At 44.3% G+C, this 26,508-nt stretch overlaps 1 protein-coding gene across 2 annotated transcripts in view; it reads right to left on the bottom strand.

The window, feature by feature from the left end:
• Positions 1–26,508, bottom strand: part of CEP120 (centrosomal protein 120) — a 189,238-nt gene that overhangs the window by 28,073 nt on the left and 134,657 nt on the right. For both annotated transcript variants that reach the window (XM_069753631.1, XM_069753624.1), the window contains one exon: positions 9,155–9,253. In XM_069753631.1, coding sequence (XP_069609732.1) covers positions 9,155–9,253 — 99 coding nt within the window. The remainder of the gene's footprint in view (positions 1–9,154; positions 9,254–26,508) is intronic.

The following is a 26,508-nucleotide window of genomic DNA, read 5'->3' on the forward strand; positions in this document are numbered from 1 at the left end:
TCATTGGCTGTAAGCCATAATCATCAAGATTAACAGAAATAAACACTTGAAATAGATCACTCTGTTTGTAATGACTCTATATAATATAGGAGTTTCACTTTTTGTATTGAAGAACTGAAATAAATTAACTTTTTTGATGATATTCTAATTCTGCGAGAAGCCCCTGTACAATATCATCCGCTTCGCATTCCTCTGGATCAACACTGTAGGAAATCCGGTTTATGTTTGACAAGACTTTCTCAAGCTTACTGCATTACATTGATAAAGAAACCGAACAGAAAAACCGAAGAAAACCGAATACATGTCCACAATATTAAATTTCAAATACCATAAAGTTTATTTAATTACATCAAGTAGATAATAACAGAAAACACCAAGGTTACTTACCGGTAGCCAGTTTTTCCAGAACCCATGACGGCACACCTGAGAGAGGGGATCCGCCCAGTCAGGACAGGAAACCCTACTGAAAATAAAAAGGCGGTACCTCTCTGTCGCTTCAGTTGGTTTTCAGAGCATGAGAGGCCCCCTTGGTTAGTACACATGGCAAATCCATCACCACATCATATTAACTAAAAAAGCACCCAAAGCAATAGTGCACACCGAAAAGGTGATAAAGGGGGAGAATATACGGATGCCGTCATGGGTTCTGGAAAAACCGGCTACCGATAAGTAACCTTGGCATTTTCCCTTCCCCCATGACGACACACCTGAGAGACTTTTGTAGAATGAAACCTTAGGGAGGGACCACCGCTTGTAGTACCCTTCTACCAAAGGTTAGGTCGGCAGAGGAAGAAAGATCAAGCCGGTAGTGCTTGAAAAAAAGTTGAGGATGAGGACCAGGTAGCGGCCTTGCAAATTTGATCAATTGATACCACAGCCTTCTCTGCCCAGGAGGTAGCCACGGCTCTGGTGGAGTGAGCCTTGATGCCTTCAGGGACCGGAGTGCCACCCGCAGAGTAGGATAAACTAATGGCCTCCCTGATCCATCTAGCAATAGTACTTTTAGCTACCCCACACCCTCTTTTGCTACCCTGAAAGCCTACAAATAAGGTTTGGTCTTTCCTCCACTGACTAGTCATAGATATGTATTGTAACATAGATCTTCTTACATCTAGCATGTGGAACTTTTGTTCTCCTGGATTTCTAGGATTACTACAGAATGATGGTAAAGTAATCTCTTGACTCCTATGGAACTTTTGAACCACCTTCGGGAGATACGCCGGGTCTGGTCTTAGAACGATCCTGTCATCAAAGACCTGAGTATAAGGACGGCATATTGACAGGGCCTGTAAATCACTTACCCTTAAAACAGTTCTACTAGTAGCCTTAACATCGGCACGTAGGGTAAGTAACATAGGTGATAGCTCCAGCAAGGGCTCAAAAGGGTCTTTAATTAGGGCTTCTAAGACTAAATTTAGATCCCAAGGAGGGATTTTTGGGATAACGACCGGTCGAGATCTACTACAAGATTTTATGAATCGCGAAACCCATCTATTTGAGACAAGATTACAGTTATATAGGGCCCCCAAGGCTGAAACCTGAACATAAGGGTGCTGGTTGCTAACCCAAGATGTAATCCTGCTTGCAGAAATTCTAGGATAGGACCCACTGGAGCCACCTCCCCCAATGGTTCACCCAGGAAGTTGAGAAATTTTTTCCATGTCCTACCATAGATCCTAGAGGTTATGGGTTTTCTGCTTTTCAATAAGGTGAAGATTAAACCTGGTGAGAATCCTTGGCGACTTAGTAACGCCCTCTCAAATTCCAGGCTGCCATATGGAAGCCCTTCACCTGAAAGTGGGTCACTGGGCCCTGGGTTAGCAGATCCGGAACTGCTGGCAGAATCCATGGGTCCGTTACCGACATCTGCCTTAGAAGGGAGAACTATGGTCTCCTTGGCCAGAATGGAGCTATGAGGATAATTTTTGCTTGATCCTCTCTGATCTTCCAGATCACAGCTGGAATCATCACTATCGGGGGGAATGCGTAGGCCGGAGAGAACTTCAAGGGTATCAGTAGGGCATCTACTGCGAAAGGATGTTCTCTTGGATTTAAGGAGCAGAACTTTTTGACTTTTTTGTTGTGTGAGTTGGCAAACAAGTCTATTTCTGGTGTGCCCCAGGCTTGGACTATTTGTTGGAATATCTGGGGGTTTAGGGACCATTCCCCCTGTTTTAAGCCTCTGCGACTAAGGAAGTCTGCTTGTGTGTTTTCTATGCCCCTGATGTGTAGTGCCGTCAGGGATGACAGGTGTTAGTCTGCCAACTGAAAGAGTAGATTTGATGCTTCCATGAGGCCTTTGGACCTCGTCCCCCCCTGATGATTGATATACGCCACCACTGCTCGATTGTCCGTCAGGATTCGAGTATGGCGACCCCGGAGCAAAGGGAGAAAATGTCTTAGGGCTTTTTCCACTGCCCATAGCCCTTTTTCGTTTGACCCATAGTTTTTTTCTAGTAAGGACCAGGTTCCTTGTACAGAGTGAGACCTCCGGTGAGCCCCCCAACCTGTACCGCTTGCGTCGGTTGTGATGATGTCTTCGACTGAACTTTGCCACTGGACCCCATTGTCAGCTGGTCTTTCACCGTTCAACAAACTAGGGAATCCCTTACGCCCAGGGAGAGACATAGATTTCCTTCTAAATGCCCTCTTAACAGTCTTTGAGCTGAGAGAACTTCCCACTGTAGTTGTCTTAGGCTAGGGTCACATTGCGTTAGTGCAATCCGTTTAGCGCTAGCGCTAGCGGATTGCGCTAACGCAATGTTTTCTATGGGGCTGCGGTCGGGGTCGCGGTAACGTCCCCGCTCTCGCAGATCCCCGATCTGCGAGAGCGGGGAACGGACCGCGGGCGCACCTCGGACGCTGCAAGCAGCGTCCGCGGCGCGCCAGGAATCACCGGCGCGTCGCTAGCGCGTGCCGAACATGGCACGCGCTAGTGAAGCGCGTTCCCATTGCCTTCAATGGGCGCGTTAACGGACGCGTTGCACGGCGTTAATTTCGCCGTGCAACGCTGTCCGTTAAACGCGGACCCATAACGCAATGGGAACCCAGCCTTAGGTGGAATTGTGCCCTTCCTGCTGCCGGAATACACGATGTTAACGAGCCTAGTAGGGACATTGCCTTTCTTAGAGTCATTGCTGGTTGATGTATTGCTGTACTGGCCAGGTTTATTATCTTGGCTACTTTGTTTTCTGGAAGGAGGCAGAATTGACGCTCGGAGTCCAGCATTAACCCCAGGAAGGACTGTAGTTTTACTGGTAGTAACCTTGACTTTGGGATATTTATTATCCAACCCAGCTCCATTAGAGTTGATGTTACCACTGATACTTGAGTGCAGTAGGACTCTGACCTGCCTATTACAAGGAAATCGTCTAGATATGGGACAATTACTACATCCCGGGACCGGAGGTATGACATTACTTCCACCATTACTTTGGTGAAAACTCTGGGGGCTGTAGACAGGCCGAATGGAAGGGCTGTATATTGGTAATGCTTTACCTGATTCTGAATATAGAGAGCTACTCAAGTATTTCCGATATTCCTGATGTATTGGGGTATGGTAGTATGCATCTTTTAAGTCTATTACTGCCATGAAGCAGTGTTGGAAGAGGAGTTTTATGGTCGTGTTTATAGACTCCATCTTGAAGGAGTATTTCTCTATCGATTGGTTGAGTTTCCTTAGATTATAGTTCTCCAAGAGCCATCCGGTTTTTGGATTAAAAAGAGGGGGGAGTAAAATCCGCCTCTTTCTTCCCGAGTGGGGACCTCCTGAAGAACCTTTTTGTGAATGAGTCCCAAGACCTCGGTTTCCAGGGCAGATTGCTCCTGCTGGGACTTTCTTCGTGGAGTTATTATAAAGTTTTGCCTGGGTGGACGGATGAATTTTATTTTTAGGCCGTCTTTGATAATATTCACGACCCAGGTACTGGGGAAGATATTTATCCAGGCCGGAAAGAAGAGGGAGAGTCTTTTTCCGACTTCTGGCGTAATGTGATTGGGGGGATTTTTTTGTTGATGTAGAGGTCCCTTTAAACATGTAGCCCGATACTCTCTTATCCTTAAAGTCCCAATTTTTCCTCTCCCCTGGGGGGGGCGACCTCTGTTATATCTTCTCCTCCGAAAAAAATGTTTTTTGGTATCTTTAGGGATATTGGGAAAAACTTTCTTTTTATCTCCTGCATGTTCCAGGTTCTCTTCTAGTTTTTTCCCAAAAAGTAGTTGGCCGTCACATGGAATGGAGCACAGCTTATGTTTAGATGGCAAATCCCCCGGACAACCCTTGAGCCAAAGGGCTCTTCTTGCCGCATTGGACAAGCTCGCTGCTCTGGCTGTTAGTCTTGCGGAATCTGCAGAAGAGTCTGCCAAGAAAGCTGCTGCTCCTTGCACTAAAGATATATTTGCAAGGATGTCACCTCTGGGTACTTTGTCCCTTAGCTGATTCTCTATCTGCTGTAGCCAGACCATTAGAGCACGGGCCGTACATGTCCCAGTAATTGCTGGCTTCAGGCCCCCCGATGAGGCTTCCCAGATATGTCTCAGAAACCCATTGTTTTTTTTTATCAAGCGGGTCTTTAAGAACACCCGAGTCTTCTAATGGAAGGGACGATCTTTTTAAACATTTGGCTACTGCCCCGTCAATTTTAGGGATCTTCTCCCAGGATTCACAGTCTTTATCCTCGAAAGGATATCTCCTTTTAGATGAAGAAGGTAAAGAACCCATTTTTTCAGGTTTTTTCCACTCTTTCTCAATTAATGCTTTGATTTTCGCATTTACCGGAAACGTACCGATCTCCCTCTACCTCCTCGGCCTCTATTCAGTCTTCAGATTCCTCCTCGGACAGTGATTCAGGAGGTCGTCCATGCTTTCCAACTGAGGACGTAGACAAATTAGTTAAAGCAGTTAGATCTGCTATGGGTCTTGAAGAGAAGACACCTAGGTCACTACAAGATGTCATGTTTGGTGTCTGTCACGTCCCTCGCCGTCAGCTTCCCGCACTGACTGTGAGCGCCGTCCGTCCGTAAAGCAGAGCACAGCGGTGAGGTCACCGCTGTGCTTTACGGCCGGCGCTCACAGTCAGTGCGGGAAGCTGACGGCGAAGGACGTGACAGACACCGGAATGTAAGTATGTAGTTTTTTTTTTTTACATTTACACTGGTAACCAGGGTTAACATTGGGTTACTAAGCGCGGCCCTGCGCTTAGTAACCCGATGTTTATCCTGGTTACCAGTGAACACATCGCTGGATCGGCGTCACACACGCCGATCCAGCGACGAAATAAAGTTCTGGCCTTCTAGCTCCGACCAGCGATGTCACATCAGGATCCAGATCGCTGTTGCGTGTCAAACACAACGAGATCGCTATCCAGGACGCTGCAACGTCACGGATCGCTATCGTTATCATGTTGTTCAGTGTGAAGGTACCTTTACTAGGGGCAGCACGGTGGCGCAGTGGTTAGCACAGCAGCCTTGCAGCGCTGGGGTCCTGGGTTCTAATCCCACCCAGGACAACATCTGCAAAGAGTTTGTATGTTCTCTCCGTGTTTGCGTGGGTTTCCTCCGGGCACTCCGGTTTCCTCCAACATTCCAAAGACATACTGATAGGAATTCTAGATTGTGAGCCCAATCGGGGACAGTGATGATAATGCGTGCAAACTGTAAAGCGCTGCGGAATATGTTAGCGCTATATAAAAATAAAGATTATTATTATTATTATTATTACTACACCTCTCAACATTTCTGGGGGCTTCTTGAAATGTGTTTGGGGTCATTGTCCTGCCGTAAGACCCATGACGTAAGAGACAATCCCAGCTTTCTGACAACCATTTGGTAATCTTTAGATTTCATGATGCCTTGCACACAGACGCCCCGTTGAACCATCAGTGGACACCGCGCTCGGTGCTTCCTATCTGACCCAGGGGATCAAACGCAATCTGATCTCTTTTCAGTTGGACAATGGGTACCCTGAGGAAGGTCTAATGCAGGCTGAAACGTTGGTGAACCTTTATTGTTGGATTGCATATTAAATCATTTATTCCATTTAATCTACGCTGAGCACCAAGTTTTGTTACGTAACACTTCGGGCCGTGACTGTAGGTCAAACACATGAATGCTAACAATATAGTTCTACGTGCTGGAAAATACACCGTTTATTTTAGTCTTAGAAGCTTTAGATGTTAAACTCCAAGTGTCATTAACAGCCTTTTACACATTCTGGTGCGATTAGCATTAAATCCATACAAAACACAGGCTACAGCTGAAAAGAAAAAAACGGCTCAAGTGATGGTAATAAGGCAAGATTTATTATTTTTTTTAATGAAGAAAACGCAGAAAGGGATCTCTCAAATCACAAAGAGGGCAGCTTTTCCAAATGTTTACTCTCTAGGCTAAGTCTTACAATAATTCACTAAACGGACTTCGGGCAGGCACAAGTTAGTAATGGAAATCATTACTCACCGCTTGTTGGCAGCGGGCACTCGCACAAGCCAGCTGGCTGAGACTCGTACCAGTTGGGCTGTGTCATTAACATTTAATAACAATAAGACATAAATTCCAGCATCTAATCTGCATGAAGCTGAATATTACGGAGCAGTGGACAATACCGAGGTGTAACAAATGGCTGGCACAGGCAGCTTTCCAAGAGCGGTAAGAATTATTCACCGGAGATATTGTTTGAAGAAAGCATTTTCTTACTGGCAGAAATACACGTGTGAAAGCACATGTGCCAGACAGAAGAGATTTCTAAGGACGTAAAATCATCAAACAGCCCCAGCTCCTTCTGAATCTCACGCTCTGATCTCCTTCCATGGGCCAGTAAATCGTGTTGGGAGCTAGTCTCTCAAAAAATCAGAGTTGGGATTTTAGGCAAATTACACATTACCGCAGTATGTGAGGTCCTAACGAACTCCCATGTTCACTAACCCATTGTCTAAGCTTTTTGAACTTCATCTCGTGTATGCAAAGTAACCCCTTATCCTCGGAGGCCATTGTTTTATCAAGTAGATTTGGTTAAATGCTTTAAGTATCTACATTTCATACACTTTGTCCACTTTACTTTATGGCAAACCCAATATGGCATTGTTGATCACACTGGGTGGTAAAAAACCTGGCAATGTAGCCCACTCTTCAAAGGGAATTGGTCATCAGGTTTTTGCTATACAATCTGAGAGCACCATTGTGGAGGGGTAGAGACCTTGATTCCAACGATGTGTCACTTACTGGGCTGTATTTTGCTGTTTAAATACACTGTTTTATCAGCATGGGATTATAAGTACAGGACAGGCTGCATCGTGCCTCCTAGTCCAACCAGGCCCCGAGCACGGATTGGCAGCTTTCTGTCAATATGCAGTTTACACAGAAAGCTGCAAATCAGTGAGGTGGGTGAGGTTACAAAGGGCTCAACATACTGAGCTCTGCTAAATCTGCAGCAGAGAAAACTGTGATTCTGTCACAACTGCTGCAGCCAGTAAACTAAGTGATACATCAATGGAATTAGGGCCTCTGTCCCTTCGTCTGGTTCCTGACAGATTACATAGCAAAAACCTGCTGACACATTCCTTTTAAGGCATCAAAGTAATACAAGCAGCACCTGCTCTACCATACAGCATGTTCGGTACATGGACTTTATTCCACAAATATTTATCAACCATACACAGCATAGGGGGTGATGGGTTTGTTCTCAAGTTGTTTAAAGGTAACCTGTCACCCCCAAAATCAAAGGTGAGCTAAGCCCACTGGCATCAGGGGCTTATCTACAGCATTCTGTAATGCTGTAGATAAGCCCCCGATGTATCCTGAAAGATGCGAAAAAGAGGTTAGATTATCCTCACCTGGGCGGGCGGTCCGATCCGATGGGCGTCGCGGTCCGGGGCCTCCCATCTTCATAGGATTACGTCCTCTTCTTGTCTTCACGCTGCGGCTTCGGCGCAGGCGTACTTTGTCTGCCCTGTTGAGGGCAGAGCAAAGTACTGCAGTGCGCAGGTGCTGGGCCTCTCTGACCTTTCCTGGCGCCTGCGCACTGCAGTACTTTGCTCTGCCCTCAACAGGGCAGACAAAGCACGCCTGCGCCGGAGCTGCAGCGTGAAGACAAGAGGACATCATCGTAAGAAGATGGGAGGCCCCCGGACCGGACCGCGACGCCCATCGGATCACAACCGCAGCAGGACCGCCCCTGGGTGAGTATAATCTAACCTCTTTTTATCATCTTTCAGGTAACATCGGGGGCTTATCTACAGCATTCCAGAATGCTGCAGATAAGCCCCTGATGCCGGTGGGCTTAGCTCACCTTAGAATTTGGGGGCGACAGGTTCCCTTTAATGGGTAACACTGCTAAGTGCTCAGAAAAACAAGCAAATTTAATTTGTATTAAAAATCGTCAGTTCTCAAGAACAGAGGGATTTTTCTTCTGTAATGTGCTCCTCAATATCCAGGTTACCGACTATCTCTTCCATCTATCAGAGGTGGCTGGTCTCTAGGGCAAGGATGCAGGACTTACAAGTTCTTTCCAAGTGTGGCTCTGAACCTGGCCGAATCTGGCTAGCTCCATCCCCCATCACACCTCCGATGCTGGACACGTAAAGAGGTGTAATGATGCCATTGGTCCAAGCTGCCATTCAAACCAGGAGCACACAGAACCGGGCAACCAGGAAGCTGGGAGGCAAGGGGCATTGTGCTCCTGAAAAGCCATCAGGAGATAACACTTTTAAAGGGAACTGGTCATGTTCAGAAACATTAATTACCTGAAAATATAGGCGTAATCTGCAGGTAAATTCCACTTAAATCCTGTACAGCCAGCTTACTGGAACACATGAAGTTTATTTGTCCTGCAGGTGCTCGCAGAGCAGGGAGCAGTCCCCAGTCTTCGCTCAGCACAGAGTGATCGCGGCTGTAATCACCGCCCGGCACACTGACTGACTGACAGCCTGTTCGGTATACAAATGGCACTCTGACTGACAGCCTGTTCGGTACACATATGCTGGTCACAATTTTATCTAGGTCGTTATCATCACATTGATAACAAACCTGAATGTTTATTTTCCTCTTTTTAGAGAGAAAGGTTTATTCTTTTTTCTTTTTTTTTTAAGTGTATATATTGTATTCCTCCCTAAACATCTGCAACAAGATCCTTCTCAGCATTTAACATAAGAAGAACATGTACCTGTTTTATTCTTGCCAGCTCCTTTAAAGCTCTTCCCCATTGCTGCTTATAGTGTAGCTTCGATTTTGTTGTAGATTCCAACTTTCTTTCAAGTTCAACCTAAAAGACAATAAAAAGATCCAAATGAAATACATACAAACACGGGTGGTGTCACGCAACTTTTCTTTTAAAAGTAAATGAAGAAAGGAGAAATACACGCCTTTCCTTTTCATTTACCATTTTTCCGAAATCTATTTCTGCCTTTAGCTTGAAAAAAAAAAAAAAAAGTGCCACCGAAGCTGCTCAGTATATAAAGAAAGCGGTGTGACTCCATCTTCATTGTACAATTGACATTTACATCAGCAATTAGTGTAATGTAGTCATCCATGGGAAATTACAAAGACCAAAATTACCAGTTTTCTTTGAAAGGTATTAAGTGTGAAAAAGTAGATTTTTGATGGACAGAACTGTGCCAAAGATCATAACAATGTGCAGGTGACAGATGTGAGGCAACTCTCTTACGGCAGGTTATGAGATTTTTACTCTTACACCTCTAAAGGAAGCAACCCCAATTTTCATTCTTACTCCTTTGTTTATGCCTTCTATTTTTCTAAAAGCTGTAACTTTTCCATTAGCAGAGTAATAAAACAGCAATTCCACCGTTATTTTGGGGGGGGTTTCATTTTTACTGTATTAAATGTGCAGTAAAAATTACCTACAGTATTATTCATCAAGTCGGTAAAATTACGGCAAAACTAAACTTAGTTTTTTTTTGTTTTGTGTTGCCACTATCTGGGACCCATAATTGGTTTCTTTTTCCATCAATTGAGCTGTTTTTTGTGTGGGCCGAGCTGTAGTTTTTACGGACACCTTTTTTTGAGGATATAAGCCATTTTGATTGCTTTGTGTTGCATTTTTGGGGGAGAAGTGTCAATAAAAACAACAAACCAAGACAAAAAATTGTGGCGTTCCTATTTCTTTAGCAATTAGCTTTTGAGATAAATAATGTAATATTTTAATAGATGGGACTTTTACGGATGACTCAATTTTGTTTTTATTTGAACTGGAAAGAAGGGGGTGAATGAAACTTAGAATTAAATTTTTTTTTTTTAACCCCTTTCTGCCATCAGACGTACTATTGCGTCCATGGGGGGTGGGCCCTACTTCCCAAGGACGCAATAGTACGTCATATGCGATCGGCAGCGCTCACGGGGGGAGCGGCGCCGATCGCGGCCGGGTGTCAGCTGCCTATCGCAGCTGACATCCGGCACTATGTGCCAGGAGCGGTCACGGACCGCCCCCGGCACATTAACCCCCGGCACACCGCGATCAAAGATGATCGCGATGTGCCGGCGGTGCAGGGAAGCACCGCGCAGGGAGGGGGGCTCCCTGCGGGCTTCCCTGAGACCCCCGCAGCAACGCGATGTGATCGCGTTGCTGCGAGGGTCTTGCCGCCCTCCCTCCCTGCTCCAGGTCCCGGATCCAAGATGGCCGCGGATCCGGGTCCTGCAGGGAGGGAGGTGGCTTCACAGAGCCTGCTCAGAGCAGGCACTGTGAAGCCTGCACTGCTGCATGTCAGATCAGTGATCTGACAGAGTGCTGTGCAAACTGTCAGATCACTGATCTGTGATGTCCCCCCCTGGGACAAAGTAAAAAAGTAAAAAAAAAATTTTCCAAATGTGTAAAAAAAATTAAAAAAAAATATTCCTAAATAATGAAAAAAAAAAAAAAATATTCCCATAAATACATTTCTTCATCTAAATAAAAAAAAAAAAAAACAATAAAAGTACACATATTTAGTATCGCCGCGTCCGTATCGACTCGCCCTATAAAACTGGCACACTAGTTAACCCCTTCAGTAAACACCGTAAGAAAAAAAAAAAAAAAAACGAGGCAAAAAACGACGCTTTATTATCATACCGCCGAACAAAAAGTGGAATAACACGTGATCAAAAAGACAGATATAAACAACCATGGTACCGCTGAAAGCGTCATCTTGTCCCGCAAAAAACGAGCCACCATACAGCATCATCAGCAAAAAAATGAAAAAGTTATAGTCCTGAGAATAAAGCGATGCCAAAATAATTATTTTTTCTATAAAATAGTTTTTATCGTATAAAAGCGCCAAAACATAAAAAAATGATATAAATGAGATGTCGCTGTAATCGTACTGACCCGAAGAATAAAACTGCTTTATCAATTTTACCAAACGCGGAACGGTATAAACGCCTCCCCCAAAAGAAATTCATGAATAGCTGGTTTTTGGTCATTCTGTCTCACAAAAATCGGAATAAAAAGCGATCAAAAAATGTCACGTGCCCGAAAATGTTACCAATAAAAACGTCAACTCGTCGCGTAAAAAACAAGACCTCACATGACTGTGTGGACCAAAATATGGAAAAATTATAGCTCTCAAAATGTGGTAACGCAAAAAATATTTTTTGCAATAAAAAGCGTCTTTCAGTGTGTGACGGCTGCCAATCATAAAAATCCGCTAAAAAACCCGCTATAAAAGTAAATCAAACCCCCCTTCATCACCCCCTTAGTTAGGGAAAAATAAAAAAATGTATTTATTTCCATTTTCCCATTAGGGCTAGGGTTAGGGCTAGGGTTAGGGCTAGTGTTAGGGTTAGGGCTAGGGTTAGGGCTAGGGTTAGGGCTAGGGCTAGGGTTAGGGCTAGGGTTAGGGCTAGGGTTAGGGCTAGGGTTAGGGTTAGGGCTAGGGTTAGGGCTAGGGTTAGGGTTAGGGCTAGGGTTAGGGCTAGGGTTAGGGCTAGGGTTAGGGCTAGGGTTAGGGCTAGGGCTAGGGTTAGGGTTGGGGCTAGGGTTAGGGCTAGGGTTAGGGCTAGGGTTAGGGCTACAGTTAGGGTTGGGGCTAAAGTTACAGTTAGGGTTTAGATTACATTTACAGTTGGGAATAGGGTTGGGATTAGGGTTAGGGGTGTGTCAGGGTTAGAGGTGTGGTTAGGGTTACCGTTGGAATTAGGGTTAGGGGAGTGTTTGGATTAGGGTTTCAGTTATAATTGGGGGGTTTCCACTGTTTAGGCACATCAGGGGCTCTCCAAAAGCGACATGGCGTCCGATCTCAATTCCAGCCAATTCTGCGTTGAAAAAGTAAAACAGTGCTTCTTTCCTTCCGAGCTCACCCGTGTGCCCAAACAGGGGTTTACCCCAACATATGGGGTATCAGCGTACTCAGGACAAATAGGACAACAACTGTTGGGGTCCAATTTCTCCTGTTACCCTTGGGAAAATACAAAACTGGGGGCTAAAAAATAATTTTTGTGGGAAAAAAAAGATTTTTTATTTTTACGGCTCTGCGTTATAAACTGTAGTGAAACACTTGGGGTTCAAAGTTCTCACAACACATCTAGATAAGTTCCCGGGGGGGTCTAGTTTCCAATATGGGGTCACTTGTGGGGGGTTTCTACTGTTTAGGTACATTAGGGGCTCTGCAAACGCAATGTGACGCCTGCAGACCATTCCATCTAAGTCTGCATTCAAATGGCACTCCTTCCCTTCCGAGCCCTCCCATGCGCCCAAACAGTGGTTTCCCCCCACATATGGGGTATCAGCGCACTCAGGACAAATTGGACAACACATTTTTGGGTCCAATTTCTCCTGTTACCCTCGGGAAAATACAAAACTGGGGGCTAAAAAATAATTTTTGTGGGAAAAAAATTTTGTTTTATTTTTACGGCTCTCCATTATAAACCTCTGTGAAGCCCTTGGTGGGTCAAAGCGCTCACCACACATCTAGATAAGTTCCTTAGGGGGTCTACTTTCCAAAATGGTGTCACTTGTGGGGGGTTTCTACTGTTTAGGTACATTAGGGGCTCTGCAAACGCAATGTGACGCCTGCAGACCATTCCATCTAAGTCTGCATTCAAATGGCACTCCTTCCCTTCCGAGCCCTCCCATGCGCCCAAACAGTGGTTTCCCCCCACATATGGGGTATCAGCGCACTCAGGACAAATTGGACAACACATTTTTGGGTCCAATTTCTCCTGTTACCCTCGGGAAAATACAAAACTGGGGGCTAAAAAATAATTTTTGTGGGAAAAAATTTTTGTTTTATTTTTACGGCTCTCCATTATAAACCTCTGTGAAGCCCTTGGTGGGTCAAAGCGCTCACCACACATCTAGATAAGTTCCTTAGGGGGTCTACTTTCCAAAATGGTGTCACTTGTGAGTGGTTTCTACTATTTAGGTACATTAGGGGCTCTGCAAACGCAACATGGCGTCTCATCTCAATTCCTGTCAATTTTGCATTGAAAAGTCAAACGGCGCTCCTTCCTTTCCGAGCTCTCCCATCCGCCCAAACAGTGGTTTACCCCCACATATGGGGTATCAGCGCACTCAGGACAAATTGTACAACAACTATTGGGGTCCAATTTCTTCTCTTACCCTTGGAAAAATAAAAAATTGGGGGCGAAAAGATAATTTTTGTGAAAAAATATGATTTTTTTATTTTTACGGTTCTGCATTATAAACTTCTGTGAAGCACTGGGTGGGTCAAAGTGCTCACCACACCTCTAGATAAGTTCCTTAGGGGGTCTACTTTCCAAAATGGTGTCACTTGTGGGGGGTTTCAATGTTTAGGCACATCAGTGGCTTTCCAAACGCAACATGGCATCCCATCTCAATTCCTGTCAATTTTGCATTGAAAAGTCAAACGGCGCTCCTTCCCTTCCGAGCTCTCCCATCCGCCCAAACAGTGGTTTACCCCCACATATGGGATATCAGCTTACTCAGGACAAATTGTACAACAACTATTGGGGTCCAATTTCTTCTCTTACCCTTGGAAAAATAAAAAATTGGGGGCGAAAAGATAATTTGTGTGAAAAAATATGATTTTTTATTTTTACGGTTCTACATTATAAACTTCTGTGAAGCACTTGGTGGGTGAAAGAGCTCACCACACCTCTATATAAGTTCCTTAGGGGGTCTACTTTCCAAAATGGTGTCACTTGTGGGGGGTTTCAATGTTTAGGCACATCAGGGGCTCTCCAAACGAAACATGGTGTCCCATCTCAATTCCTGTCAATTTTGCATTGAAAAGTCAAATGGCGCTCCTTCGCTTCCGAGCTGTGCCATGCGCCCAAACAGTGGTTTACCCCCACATGTGGGGTATTGGCGTACTCAGGACAAATTGTACAACAATGATTGCGGTCCATTTTCTCCTGTTACCCTTGGTAAAATAAAACAAATTGGAGCTGAATTAAATTTTTTGTGAAAAAAAGTTAAATGTTCATTTTTATTTAAACATTCAAAAAATTCCTGTGAAGCACCAGAAGGGTTAATAAACTTCTTGAATGTGGTTTTAAGCACCTTGAGGGGTGTAGTTTTTAGAATGGTGTCACACTTGGGTATTTTCTATCATATAGACCCCTCAAAATGACTTCAAATGAGATGTGGTCCCTAAAAAAAAATGGTGTTGTAGAAATGAGAAATTGCTGGTCAACTTTTCACCCTTATAACTCCCTAACAAAAAAAAATTTTGGTTCCAAAATTGTGCTGATGTAAAGTAGACATGTGGGAAATGTTACTTATTAAGTATTTTGTGTGACATATATCTGTGATTTAATTGCATAAAAATTCAAAGTTGGAAAATTGCGAAATTTTCATAATTTTCGCCAAATTTCCGTTTTTTTCACAAATAAACGCAGGTACTATCAAAGAATTTTTACCATTGTCATGAAGTACAATATGTCACGAGAAAACAATGTCAGATTCACTGGGATCCGTTGAAGCGTTCCAGAGTTATAACCTCATAAAGGGACAGTGGTCAGAATTGTAAAAATTGGCCCGGTCATTAACGTGCAAACCACCCTTGGGGGTAAAGGGGTTAATGTTCACATTTTTTTGTCCACTTAAAGGGAACCTGTCACCCCGTTTTTTGAGATTGAGCTATAAATACTGTTAAATAGGGCCTGCGCTGTGTGTTCCTATAGTGTATGTAGTGTACCCCGATTCCCTATGTATGCTGAGAAATAACTTACCAAAGTCGCCGTTTTCGCCTGTCAATCAGGCTGGTCAGGTCGGGAGGGCGGGGTGACATCGGTGGTTCTTCCTCAGCTTTACGTTGGTGGCGTAGTGGTGTAGTGGTGAAGACACAGCGCGCGATCTGCGCTGTAATCCCTTGCATCGGTGGGGGCGGCCATCTTCCTGGGGCCGCGCGTGCGCAGATCGAGTGCTCTGCTGCACGGGGCTTCAGGAAAATGGCCGCGGGATGCCGCGCGTGCGCATTAGAGATCGCGGCGGCCATTTTCCCAAAGCCGAGTTTGCATCTCGGCTTTGGGAAAATGGCCGCCGCGATCTCTAATGCGCACGCGCGGCATCCCGCGGCCATTTTCCTGAAGCCCCGTGCAGCAGAGCACTCGATCTGCGCACGCGCGGCCCCAGGAAGATGGCCGCCCCCACCGATGCAAGGGATTACAGCGCAGATCGCGCGCTGTGTCTTCACCACTACACCACTACGCCACCAACGTAAAGCTGAGGAAGAACCACCGATGTCACCACGCCCTCCCGACCTGACCAGCCTGATTGACAGGCGAAAACGGCGACTTTGGTAAGTTATTTCTCAGCATACATAGGGAATCGGGGTACACTACATACACTATAGGAACACACAGCGCAGGCCCTATTTAACAGTATTTATAGCTCAATCTCAAAAAACGGGGTGACAGGTTCCCTTTAAGGGACATGACTGCTTTTACTATATACTGTAATACTTCATTATTGCAATATTTCATAAAAATTGCTGTCTTTTTTTACCTTTTAAGCCCACGTGTAGACTTCACTGGAAGTATAAGATAGTTTTGATGAGGGCCTTTAGCAGGTCACCGGCAGTCATGCCAACCTACAATCGCTGCACATGGATCCAGGACGTAAATTCTGCTGTCAATCTCCAGCAGTGATTTGAGCTATTTCTGATCGCTGCTGTTAGAGTACCGTCACACAGTGGCATTTTGATCGCTACGACGGCAGGATCCGTGACGCTCCAGCATCGTAACAATATCGCTCCAGCGTCGTAGACTGCTGTCACACTTTGCAATGTACGACGCTGGAGCGATAATTTCATGACGTATGTGCGATGTAGAAGCCGTTGGTTACTATGCGCACATCGTATACAATATCGTGCACACCTTTGTTACACCATGCGATCATGCCGCCACAGCGGGACACTAGACGACGAAAGAAAGTTTCAAACGATCTGCTACGACGTACGATTCTCAGCGGGGTCCCTGATCGCAGGAGCGTGTCAGACACAGCGAGATCGCTGGAACGTCACGAATATATCGCTGGAACGTCACAAATCGTGCCGTCGTAGCGATCAAAATGCCACTGTGTGACGGTACCCTTAGAGACAGGTGCTTGATGTATGAGACAGTCACTAACTTTCTAGGGTCACGCAGGCTCAGCTCCTGAGCCTGCATTATATAGCAGAACGCACACATGATGGATATACACTTCATGGAGAAGGAAAGGGGAACGTTAATGTTACCATTAACAGGAGAACTGTTCCGTCAATTACTTAATTTTATAGCAGAGTGTTCCTGTACCAACTTTTTTAATTCATTTCACAAAATCTAATTCAAAAATGTGATTTAGACAGTGAAAGCCCTAACCTACTGTCATGGCTAGTCCTGGAATATTACTAGCCTACATGGCTCACACAAATGTACGGTAAATAGAGGTGATAAGCACATCTAGCCATTGTGCGTTCCAGTTTTCCCTTCTCGCAGGTCGGAGGTGACACTCTAACACCGTACAGTACGTGCCGACAGCTCATGGGTCTGGTGAGGCATTTTCAGCCACTCATTCTGAGCATTTGCTTGGAGGGGGTGTGGATTGAGGGTACAAAGACAGAATCAAAATGCTTATTTTTACTTGCCATGGCGGATCTGTTATAACTGAATTCAAGCCAACCTGGCCTTGTTTTAGGAATGTACTTTCTCAGTCTCAAACAGAGAAACAAGTTGGCTAAAGCACTCAGCAGACAACGTTTTACTCTTTATTTTAATAAAATGATAGCAAGTTTAAAGAAACACAAATGTCAGGCCTCCTTTACCGAGCACTTTCAGAAAAGAACTCCGGTCCAAAGAAAATAAATGATATATTTAACTCTGCTCAGAAATGAACCCTCCGCTGTGTTGACTAGTTAATATCAATAGAAGTCGGGAAAATGAATGGCTGTGTTTGTATGTATAAGGACAATAATAACAGGGCCGGTACTGGACTCTTTATAACAGATTACGGGACGGTGTTTATACTGAAAGCTGTTACATGAATGATTAAGTACTTTTACAATATATGAGCTCAAAACAACCTAAAATCGCTCATTGTTTACATGGTGTAAAAACTCCGCAAATCACAAAATAATGAAATTTAGGAATGCTAGGAGTCACACAAGCTGGCAGTGAACTACTGCATTACTTCCCCGAACTAGCAGCATGGAGATAATAATCGTAGCCTGCAGGACAAATTTCTCAGAAATCAGACTGTAAAAAATGCCAGCAATCACATGGCGACTGGAAATGAAGGGGGCTGCAGCCATGATATATAAAGGGAACCGGTCAGCTGAGTCATGCTGCCCAAACCACGAGCAGCATGGATCAGACTGGCTGCACGACTGCAACCCGGTTTGTTTTTCTCTAAAATGCTCCAGTTTTACAGAACATAATTTGAAGAGAGAGAAGAGAATGGTCCGGGACCTACCCCCTGCCCAACTTATCCCCACTTTGCTCTAGTGGATTGATAGGTTTTTGCTGATGTACATACATGGTAGAGAACGGTCAATCAACTATAGCGGTGTGGGGAGAACCCGTCCAGGGGCGGTCTCGGACTCGTCACATCTCTCCCTATAGTCCGCAGCTGCCTTTTCAAACTAGGTATTGTCTGAGCTGCTTGATTGTTTATATGGCCTGTAATTTCTATATGTAAATACATATATCAGTGTAGACTCCAGAACAAATCACTGAATGTGTTACAGCAGATCTTGTGCTGAGCGCTATAGCTCTAATACTACAGCTCTGCTATTCACCAGAGTCAAGGAGGAGCACCCGCACGGCTAGGAACCAAAAAGTAGATAATTTAGTGTTAAAATGTATAATTGGTGGAGAAAGGTTGAACTTGATACAGATAGGTCCTTTTTCAACCTACCGTATGTAACTACCGAATATGAAACAGTAAGGAGACTGCATACCTCAAGCTGCTCGAGACACAACCTGATAATACCTCTTTAAATGCTGCATTTTGGGCTAAAATGTTTGTAAATGAGCGTCATTAACATGTTTGCACCGCTTGCCTTCTATAGCTTGCGTAGCATGGTGTATTGGTGGTTGTAGAATGATTTAACTAAAGATCGGTCAGTCAACTGGTTCGGAAAGATAAAATTTGTAACCCCCTTTTTTTTTTGTTTAAGCTCCTCTCCGCTTATTTATGACCAAAAACCAAGCCAAAGATTGTCGTTTCCCTGCACAAAAAGTCTGTGAAAGCCAAACCAGGCAAAAATGATAGATTTTTAGGCCCAAATATATGCATGTAAGTAACTGTTTTAATTTGTATTGCGCACATTACTTATACATGTGAAAATAAGAAACACAATATATTTAAGCAGAGAAATCATGAGGAGGGGAGTGATGAACTAGAACCAGAGCTCCTGTCCAGTCATCCCCCTTCCCATCTGTAAAATATCTCAGCAGTCTCCTCCTATGTCAGTGATGTAACAAACTGTGTTCACTGAATACACATTTTACCTGTGGATTGGGGTATGTGCAGAAATTTCCTGACAAAATCCAGACATTTCTGCCAGAATTCCGCATGCGTTTTTGACGCGTTTTTTTTGTGCCTTTTTTTTGCGTTTTTGCGGGAAAAAATGCATCATGTGCACAAAAATTGCAGAATGCATTCTAAATGATAGGATGCATATGTCTGCGGTTTCTAATGCGCTTTTATAGCGTTTTTATCGTGAAAAAATGCAAAAAAACCTGAACGTGTGCACATACCCTGAGTATTCTGAAAATGAATCATCAGTCTAGGAGGAGAAAGAAGCAGATTTCTCTGGTAAGAATTATTAGAAAGGTTCTTAATTTCACTTGTACTATTAATTTATTAAATAAAACTTAAACAGACGGTTAGGCTATGTGCCCAAGTTGCAGAAATGCTGTGGAAATGTCCACAGCATTTCCGCAACTCCCTGCCACGGGTAAAACACATGCGGAATTTGAATGCGTTTTCAAGAAAAACAAGCATTTTGCAAGTGTTTTTAGCTTGCAGAATGTTTGTGCTTTTACAAGCGATTTGAAGCATCGCTTAAAAAAAGTGATTGACAGGTTGGTCACAAGCATAGTGCTTGACAAGTGTGACTAACTTTTTACTATTGATGCTGCTTATGCAGCATCAATAGTAAAACATAGAATGTTAAAAATAATTAAAAAAATAAAAAATATGGTTATTCTCACCTTCCGACAGCCCCGATCTCCTCAGCGGAGCTCCTGGTACGTTCCGTTCCCAGGGATGCTTTGCGCGAAGGACCTTTGTGACGTCACGGTCGCGTGACTGCGACGTCATCCCAGGTGATTCGCGCAAAGCATCCCTGGGAACGGAAGTTGCCGCGTGCACCGCTGAGAGCCAGGAGGACTCCGGGGGCCATCAGAAGGTAAGTATATCCCTATTTTTTATTTTAATTCTATTATTTTTTACAGGAATATTGTACCTAGGGTCTGGAGGAGAGTCTCCCCTCCTGCAGATCCTGGGTACCCTCCGCACATGAAGCGCTCACTTTACACATGTGGCTATGCCCACCATGTGTAAAGTGAGCGTTTCAATGCAATCCTATGGTGGCGGAATTGCCGTGATTAGTGTTGAGCATTCCGATACTGCAAATATCGGGTATCGGCCGATATTCGCTGTATCGGATATCAGATACTGAGATCCGATACTTTTAAGATATCAGATACCGGAATCGGAAGTTCCCATAGTGCAATTATGCACTATAATGGAGTGTAGGCGGTGTGTGGGCAGAGACTGCGTGTCTGTGTGTACGGGCGGGGTCTGTGCGTGACCGTGGGGGTCTGTGCGGGCATGCAGGGGGTCTGTGCGCGCCTGCCGGGGATCGTGTGTCTGTGCAGGCATCGTCCGATGGGAATACAAGTCCCATTGGGCAATGCCTGCTAGAATGACAGTGATTGACACATTAGCCAATGATGGGACAGTAGTATTCCCATCACCCGGCTAATGTGTTGAACGTAAAAAAACAAAACAAACATACAAACTACATACATACATACATACATACATACTACATGCAACATACTACATGCAACATACTACACGCAACATACTACACGCAACATACTACATACATTCTACATACATACTACATACAATACATTCATACATTACATAGAGTACATACATACAGTATATATAACATAGATTACATACTCACCATCACTTGTCACTTTATTCTCCGAAGCCAGTGTCATCTGTAAAGAAAATAACAAACAAACAATATACTCCCTGATCCACAGAAATCCACGAGTGTCCCACGACGATCTCCCGTGGAGAACGGCAGCATCAGCTGATGAGACCGCTCTCTAGGGGCTCCAGGAATACAATGACGGGAGGAAGGTATCCTTCCACACTGTATTCCTCCGCCGCTGTAAAAAAAATAGTCCCTAGTCTCACTTTTGGCATTGCTGTGTGAGAAATTTCCCACGCAGCAATTGCCATAAAGTGAGACTCTGAGAGGTTACTATAGTTCAGTGATGCACTGCAGGAGCCATTGTCTCCTGTCAGTGTGTAGTGACACACTCGTTATTGACTGGACTTCGGCGGACAGGTAGTATACGGTTTATTATTTTACATTTTTTGCAGGCGCTGAAGTATGGTAAGTATGGTTAAAAGAAGAATCAGTGCATCACTGAACTATAGTAACCTCTCAGAGTCTCACTTTATGGCAATTGCTGCGTGGAAAATTTCTCACACAGCAATGCCAAAAGTGAGACTAGGGACTATTTTCTACAGCGGTGGAGGAATACAGTGCGGAAGGATACCTTCCTCCCGTCATTGTATTCCTGGGGCCCCTAGAGAGCGCTCGCATCAGCTGATGCTGCCATTCTCCACGGGAGATAGTCGTGGGACACTCGTGGATTTCTACGGATCAGGGAGTATAGTGTTTGTTTTTTTACAGATGACACTGACTTCGGGGAAAAAAGTGACAAGTGATGGTGAGTATGTAATGTATGAATGTATTGCATGCATGTAGTATGCATGCATGCATGTAGTATGCATGAATGTATTGCATGCATGTAGTATGCATGCATGTAAGATGCATGCATGTAAGATGCATGCATGTAAGATGCATGCATGTAAGATGCATGCATGTAAGATGCATGCATGTAAGATGCATGCATGTAGTATGCATGCATGTAGTATGCATGCATGTAGTATGCATGCATGCATGCATGTAGTATGCATGCATGCATGCATGTAGTATGTATGCATGCATGCATGTAGTATGTATGCATGTAGTATGTATGCATGTAGTATGTATGCATGTATGTTGTATGTGTATATGTAGTATGTATGCATGTATGTTGTATGTATATATGTAGTATGTATGTATGTATGTATGTAGTATGTATGTAGTATGTATGCATGTATGTTGTATGTATATATGTAGTATGTATGTATGTATGTATGTAGTATGTATGTAGTATGTATGCAGAGTGTGACGAACCAATAGACAACCCTGGCACAATAACATCACTAAAAAGCTTTGGCAAGCATCCAGAATTGCAATTCGCAAGATGATTTCACTGCACTCAAACAAGCAACACTCGCATTCAAATCAACTCTCACCTCTGCTAAACAGGCCTACTTCACAACCCTTGTATCTTCCCTATCCCACAACCCCAAACAGTTGTTCAACACTTTTAACTCCCTCCTCCGCCCACCACTGCCCCCTCCAAGTTACCTAATCGTGGCTGAGGACTTTGCCACGCACTTCAAAAATAAGACCGACCAAACAAGGCAAATCTTTGTCGTCAAACCACCACAACCCCTTTATATACCAGACAAATGCCCAAACCCCATAACTTCCCTCTCCAAAATGACTGAAGATGAGCTTGCATATCTTCTCTCAAAATCACACCTCACCACTTGTGCACTTGACCCCATCCCATCCCACCTCCTCCCCAACCTCACCACCACACTAATCCCATTCCTAACCCATCTCTTCAACCAATCACTAACTTCTGGTACCTTCCCCACTGCTTTCAAACATGCCACAATCACACCTATCCTCAAAAAGCCATCCCTAGACCCAAGCGCTATGTCCAGCTATCGCCCCATATCTTTGCTCCCATTTGCATCCAAACTCCTTGAGCAGCACGTACATGCTGAACTTTCCTCTCACTTTGCATCTAACTCTCTCTTCGACCCCCTACAATCTGGCTTCCGTCCCCACCATTCCACTGAGACTGCCCTGACCAAAATTACTAGCCAAAGCTAACAGACAATTCTCTATTCTCCTCCTTCTAGACCTGTCCTCTGCCTTCGACACAGTTGACCACTGCCTCCTACTACAGATCCTCTCTTCCTTTGGGGTCAAAGACCTTGCCCTATCTTGGATCTCCTCATACCTTACCAACCGCACATTTAGCGTTTCCTACTCCCATACCACCTCTTCATCTCGCCCCGTCTCTGTTGGTGTCCCTCAAGGCTCTGTCCTTGGGCCCTTACTCTTCTCAATCTATACACTCGGCCTGGGACAACTCATAAGGTCCTATGGCTTCCAGTACCATCTATATGCTGATGACACTCAGATCTACCTCTCTGGCCCAGATGTCACCTCTCTGCTCTCCAGAATCCCGGAGTGTCTATCAGCCATATCCTCCTTCTCCTCTCGCTTCCTCAAGCTCAATGTGGACAAATCTGAACTAATTATCTTTCCTCCATCTCGCATATCTTCCCTACCTGATCTATCTATCAAAATAAATGAAATTACTCTTTCCCCTGTCCCCAAAATCTGCTGCATCGGAGTAACCCTGGACTCTGCCCTGTCCTTCAAACCGCACATCCAAGCTCTCGCCACCAGCTCAAAAATATTTTCAGAATCCATTTTTTCCTCAACCCTCACTCTACCAAAATGCTTGTGCATGCCATAATCATCTCCCGCCTCGACTACTGCAACATCCTCCTCTGTGGCCTACCTTCTAACACTCTCAAACCCCTCCAGTCCATCCTTAACTCTGCTGCACGACTAATTAATCTCTCCCCTCGCTACACTCCTGCTTCCCCTCTTTGCAAATCCCTTCACTGGCTCCCAATTTCCCAGCGTATCCAGTTTAAACTACTAACACTGACCTACAAAGCCATCCATAACCTTTCTCCTCCGTATATTTCCAAACTAATCTCTCAATATCTTCCCTCACGTAATCTCCGGTCCTCCCAAGACCTCCTCCTCTCCTCCACGCTTATTCGCTCCTCACCCAATCGCCTCCAAGACTTCTCCCGAATATCTCCCATCCTCTGGAATTCTGTGCCACAACACGTCCAGTTATCCACCACATTTGGATCCTTCAAAAGAAACCTGAAAACCCACCACTTCAAAGAAGCTTACAGCCTGTAACGACCACACGGCCACCTCAACACGATCGGAGCTACTGCAACCCTCGACCTACTGTCTCCTTCCCCATAATCCTGTAGAATGTAAGCCCGCAAGGGCAGGGTCCTCTCCCCTCTGTACCAGTCTGTCATTGTTAGTTTGTTTACTGTAAGTGATATTTGTATTTTGATGTAACCCCCTTCTCATGCACAGCACCATGGAATTAATGGTGCTATATAAATAAGTAATAATAATAATAATAATATGTATGTGGTATGTATGTGGTATGTATGTGGTATTTACAGTATGTGGTATGTATGCAGTATGTTGCATGTATGTTGCATGTATGTTGCATGTATGTTGCATGTATGTTGCATATATGTTGCATGTATGTAGTATATAGTACGTATGTTGCATGTATGTTGCATGTATGTTGCATGCATGTAGTATATAGTATGTTGTATGTATGTAGTATATAGTATGTATGTTGTATGTATGTTGTATGTATGTTGTATGTATGTTGTATGTATGTTGTATGTATGTTGTATGTTTGTTGTATGTACAGTATGTGGTATGTACAGTATGTTGCATGTATGTTGCATGTATGTTGCATGTATGTTGCATGTATGTTGCATGTATGTTGCATGTATGTTGCATGTATGTTGCATGTATGTTGCATGTATGTTGCATGTATGTTGCATGTATGTTGCATGTATGTTGCATGCATATAGTATGTTGCATGTATGTAGTATATAGTATGTTGCATGTATGTAGTATATAGTACATATGTTGTATGTGGTATGCATGTGGTATGCATGTGGTATGCATGTGGTATGCATGTGGTATGTTGCATGTATGTTGCATGTATGTTGCATGTATGTTGCATGTATGTAGTATATTGTATGTATGTTGCATGTATGTTGCATGTATGTAGTATATAGTATGTTGTATGTAGTATATAGTATGTTGTATGTATGTAGTATATAGTACGTATGTGGTATGTATGTGGTATGTATGTGGTATGTATGTGGTATGTATGTAGTATGTATGTAGTATGTATGTAGTATGTAGTATGTATGTAGTATGTTGTATGTATGTTGTATGCAGTATGTATGTTTGTGTTGGTTTGTTTTTTTACATTAAACACATTAGCCGGATGATGGGACTACTACTGTCCCATCATTGGCTAATGTGTCAATCACTGTCATTGTAGCAGGCATAGCCCGATGGGACTTGTAGTCCCATCGGACGATGCCTGCACACAAACACAAAGACCCCTGAGAGGCCCGTCCGTACAGACCCCCGGCAGGCCGCACAGAACCCCGAGAGGCCCGTACAGAACCCTCGCAGGCAGCATAGACCCCCAAGAGGCCCGCGCACACCCCCGGCAGGCTGCACAGACACCCGGCAGGCCCATACAGACCCCCGGCAGGCCGCACAGACCCACGAGAGGCCCGTACAGACCCCCGAGAGGCCTGTACAGACCCCCGAGAGGCCCGTACAGACCCCCACCAGGCCCACACAGACCTCCGGCAGCCCGCACAGACCCTCGAGAGGCCCGTACAGACCCCCGGGCAGGCCCGCACAGACCCCCACGGTCCCACACAGACACGCAGTCTCCACCCACGCATGGCCCACACTCTTCCCCCCTCCGGAACTGCATTTGCAAGGAAAGAAAGGGCTTATTTTCATTCCGATATTTGTGTCCCATTGACTTATCGGCGATATCCGATATCTTTTGGATTTTGGCCAATCCAATCCGATACCGATATTTCCCGATATCGGAAGGCATCGCTCAACACTAGCCGTGATTCCGCAGAAATAATGAACATGCTGCAGATTTTACCGCTATGCGATTCCGCAGCAGAAAAATCCACAGCATGGGCACAGCAACTGCGGAATCCCATAGGATTGCATGGGAATGCGTTTTTAAGCGTTTCAGCTGCGGCAAAAAACGCGGCGGGCACACAGCCTTACTCTTTAAAGAAAAAGAAAATGTCCCTTGAGGTGGACAATCCCTTTCACTATACTGATTGTTTTGACTAATCAAAATACAAAAAAAGGGAATGCAATGGATCAAATAAAAAATAGGAATGGAGAAATGAAAAGATTCCCATGAAAAAAAATAAATAATAACAATAATAATAAATATATATATAATATACATACATATATGTATATAGTATGTATATATAGTTTTTTAATTAATTACTACCGAGATTCCTTTCAAATCTTGCCTTTGCTGAATAACCCCATATTAACAGCCAAGGGAAAATTGCTTAAAATGCAGCAATTAGTGAAATACAGTAGCCCCTATGTGATTGCATGCAATTGCTTTCCAATTACAATCAGAGTCATTATGACAAAGGATGAAGAGAGAAATCCATCTAGAAAATGAGTCTGGGAAGCAGACTGCAGGGAATGGATCTGGGAATCACTGTATTTCCAGAGGTTATCAGGGTGAAACCTTTTTCTAATGACTGACTTGAAAACACATTTCTGACTGTGAGCCAGGCCGGCCATCGCCTGGGCCTCTAAGGGGTTTAAAGCCCAAGAAGAGATTTAACTTAATGACAATTCATACAGCACAGAAGAGACTGAGGAACACTTACCCAAAACATAGGGCAGTTAGCACTATAATAATAATAACAATCTTTTATTTTTATATAGCGCTAACATATTCTGCAGCGCTTTACAGTTTTGCACACATTATCATACACTACATTATTAATGCACAATATACACTGGGCATTGAAAC

The sequence above is a fragment of the Ranitomeya imitator genome, chromosome 1, assembly GCF_032444005.1.
Source record: "Ranitomeya imitator isolate aRanImi1 chromosome 1, aRanImi1.pri, whole genome shotgun sequence".
In the NCBI taxonomy this organism is placed as follows: Eukaryota; Metazoa; Chordata; class Amphibia; order Anura; family Dendrobatidae; genus Ranitomeya; species Ranitomeya imitator.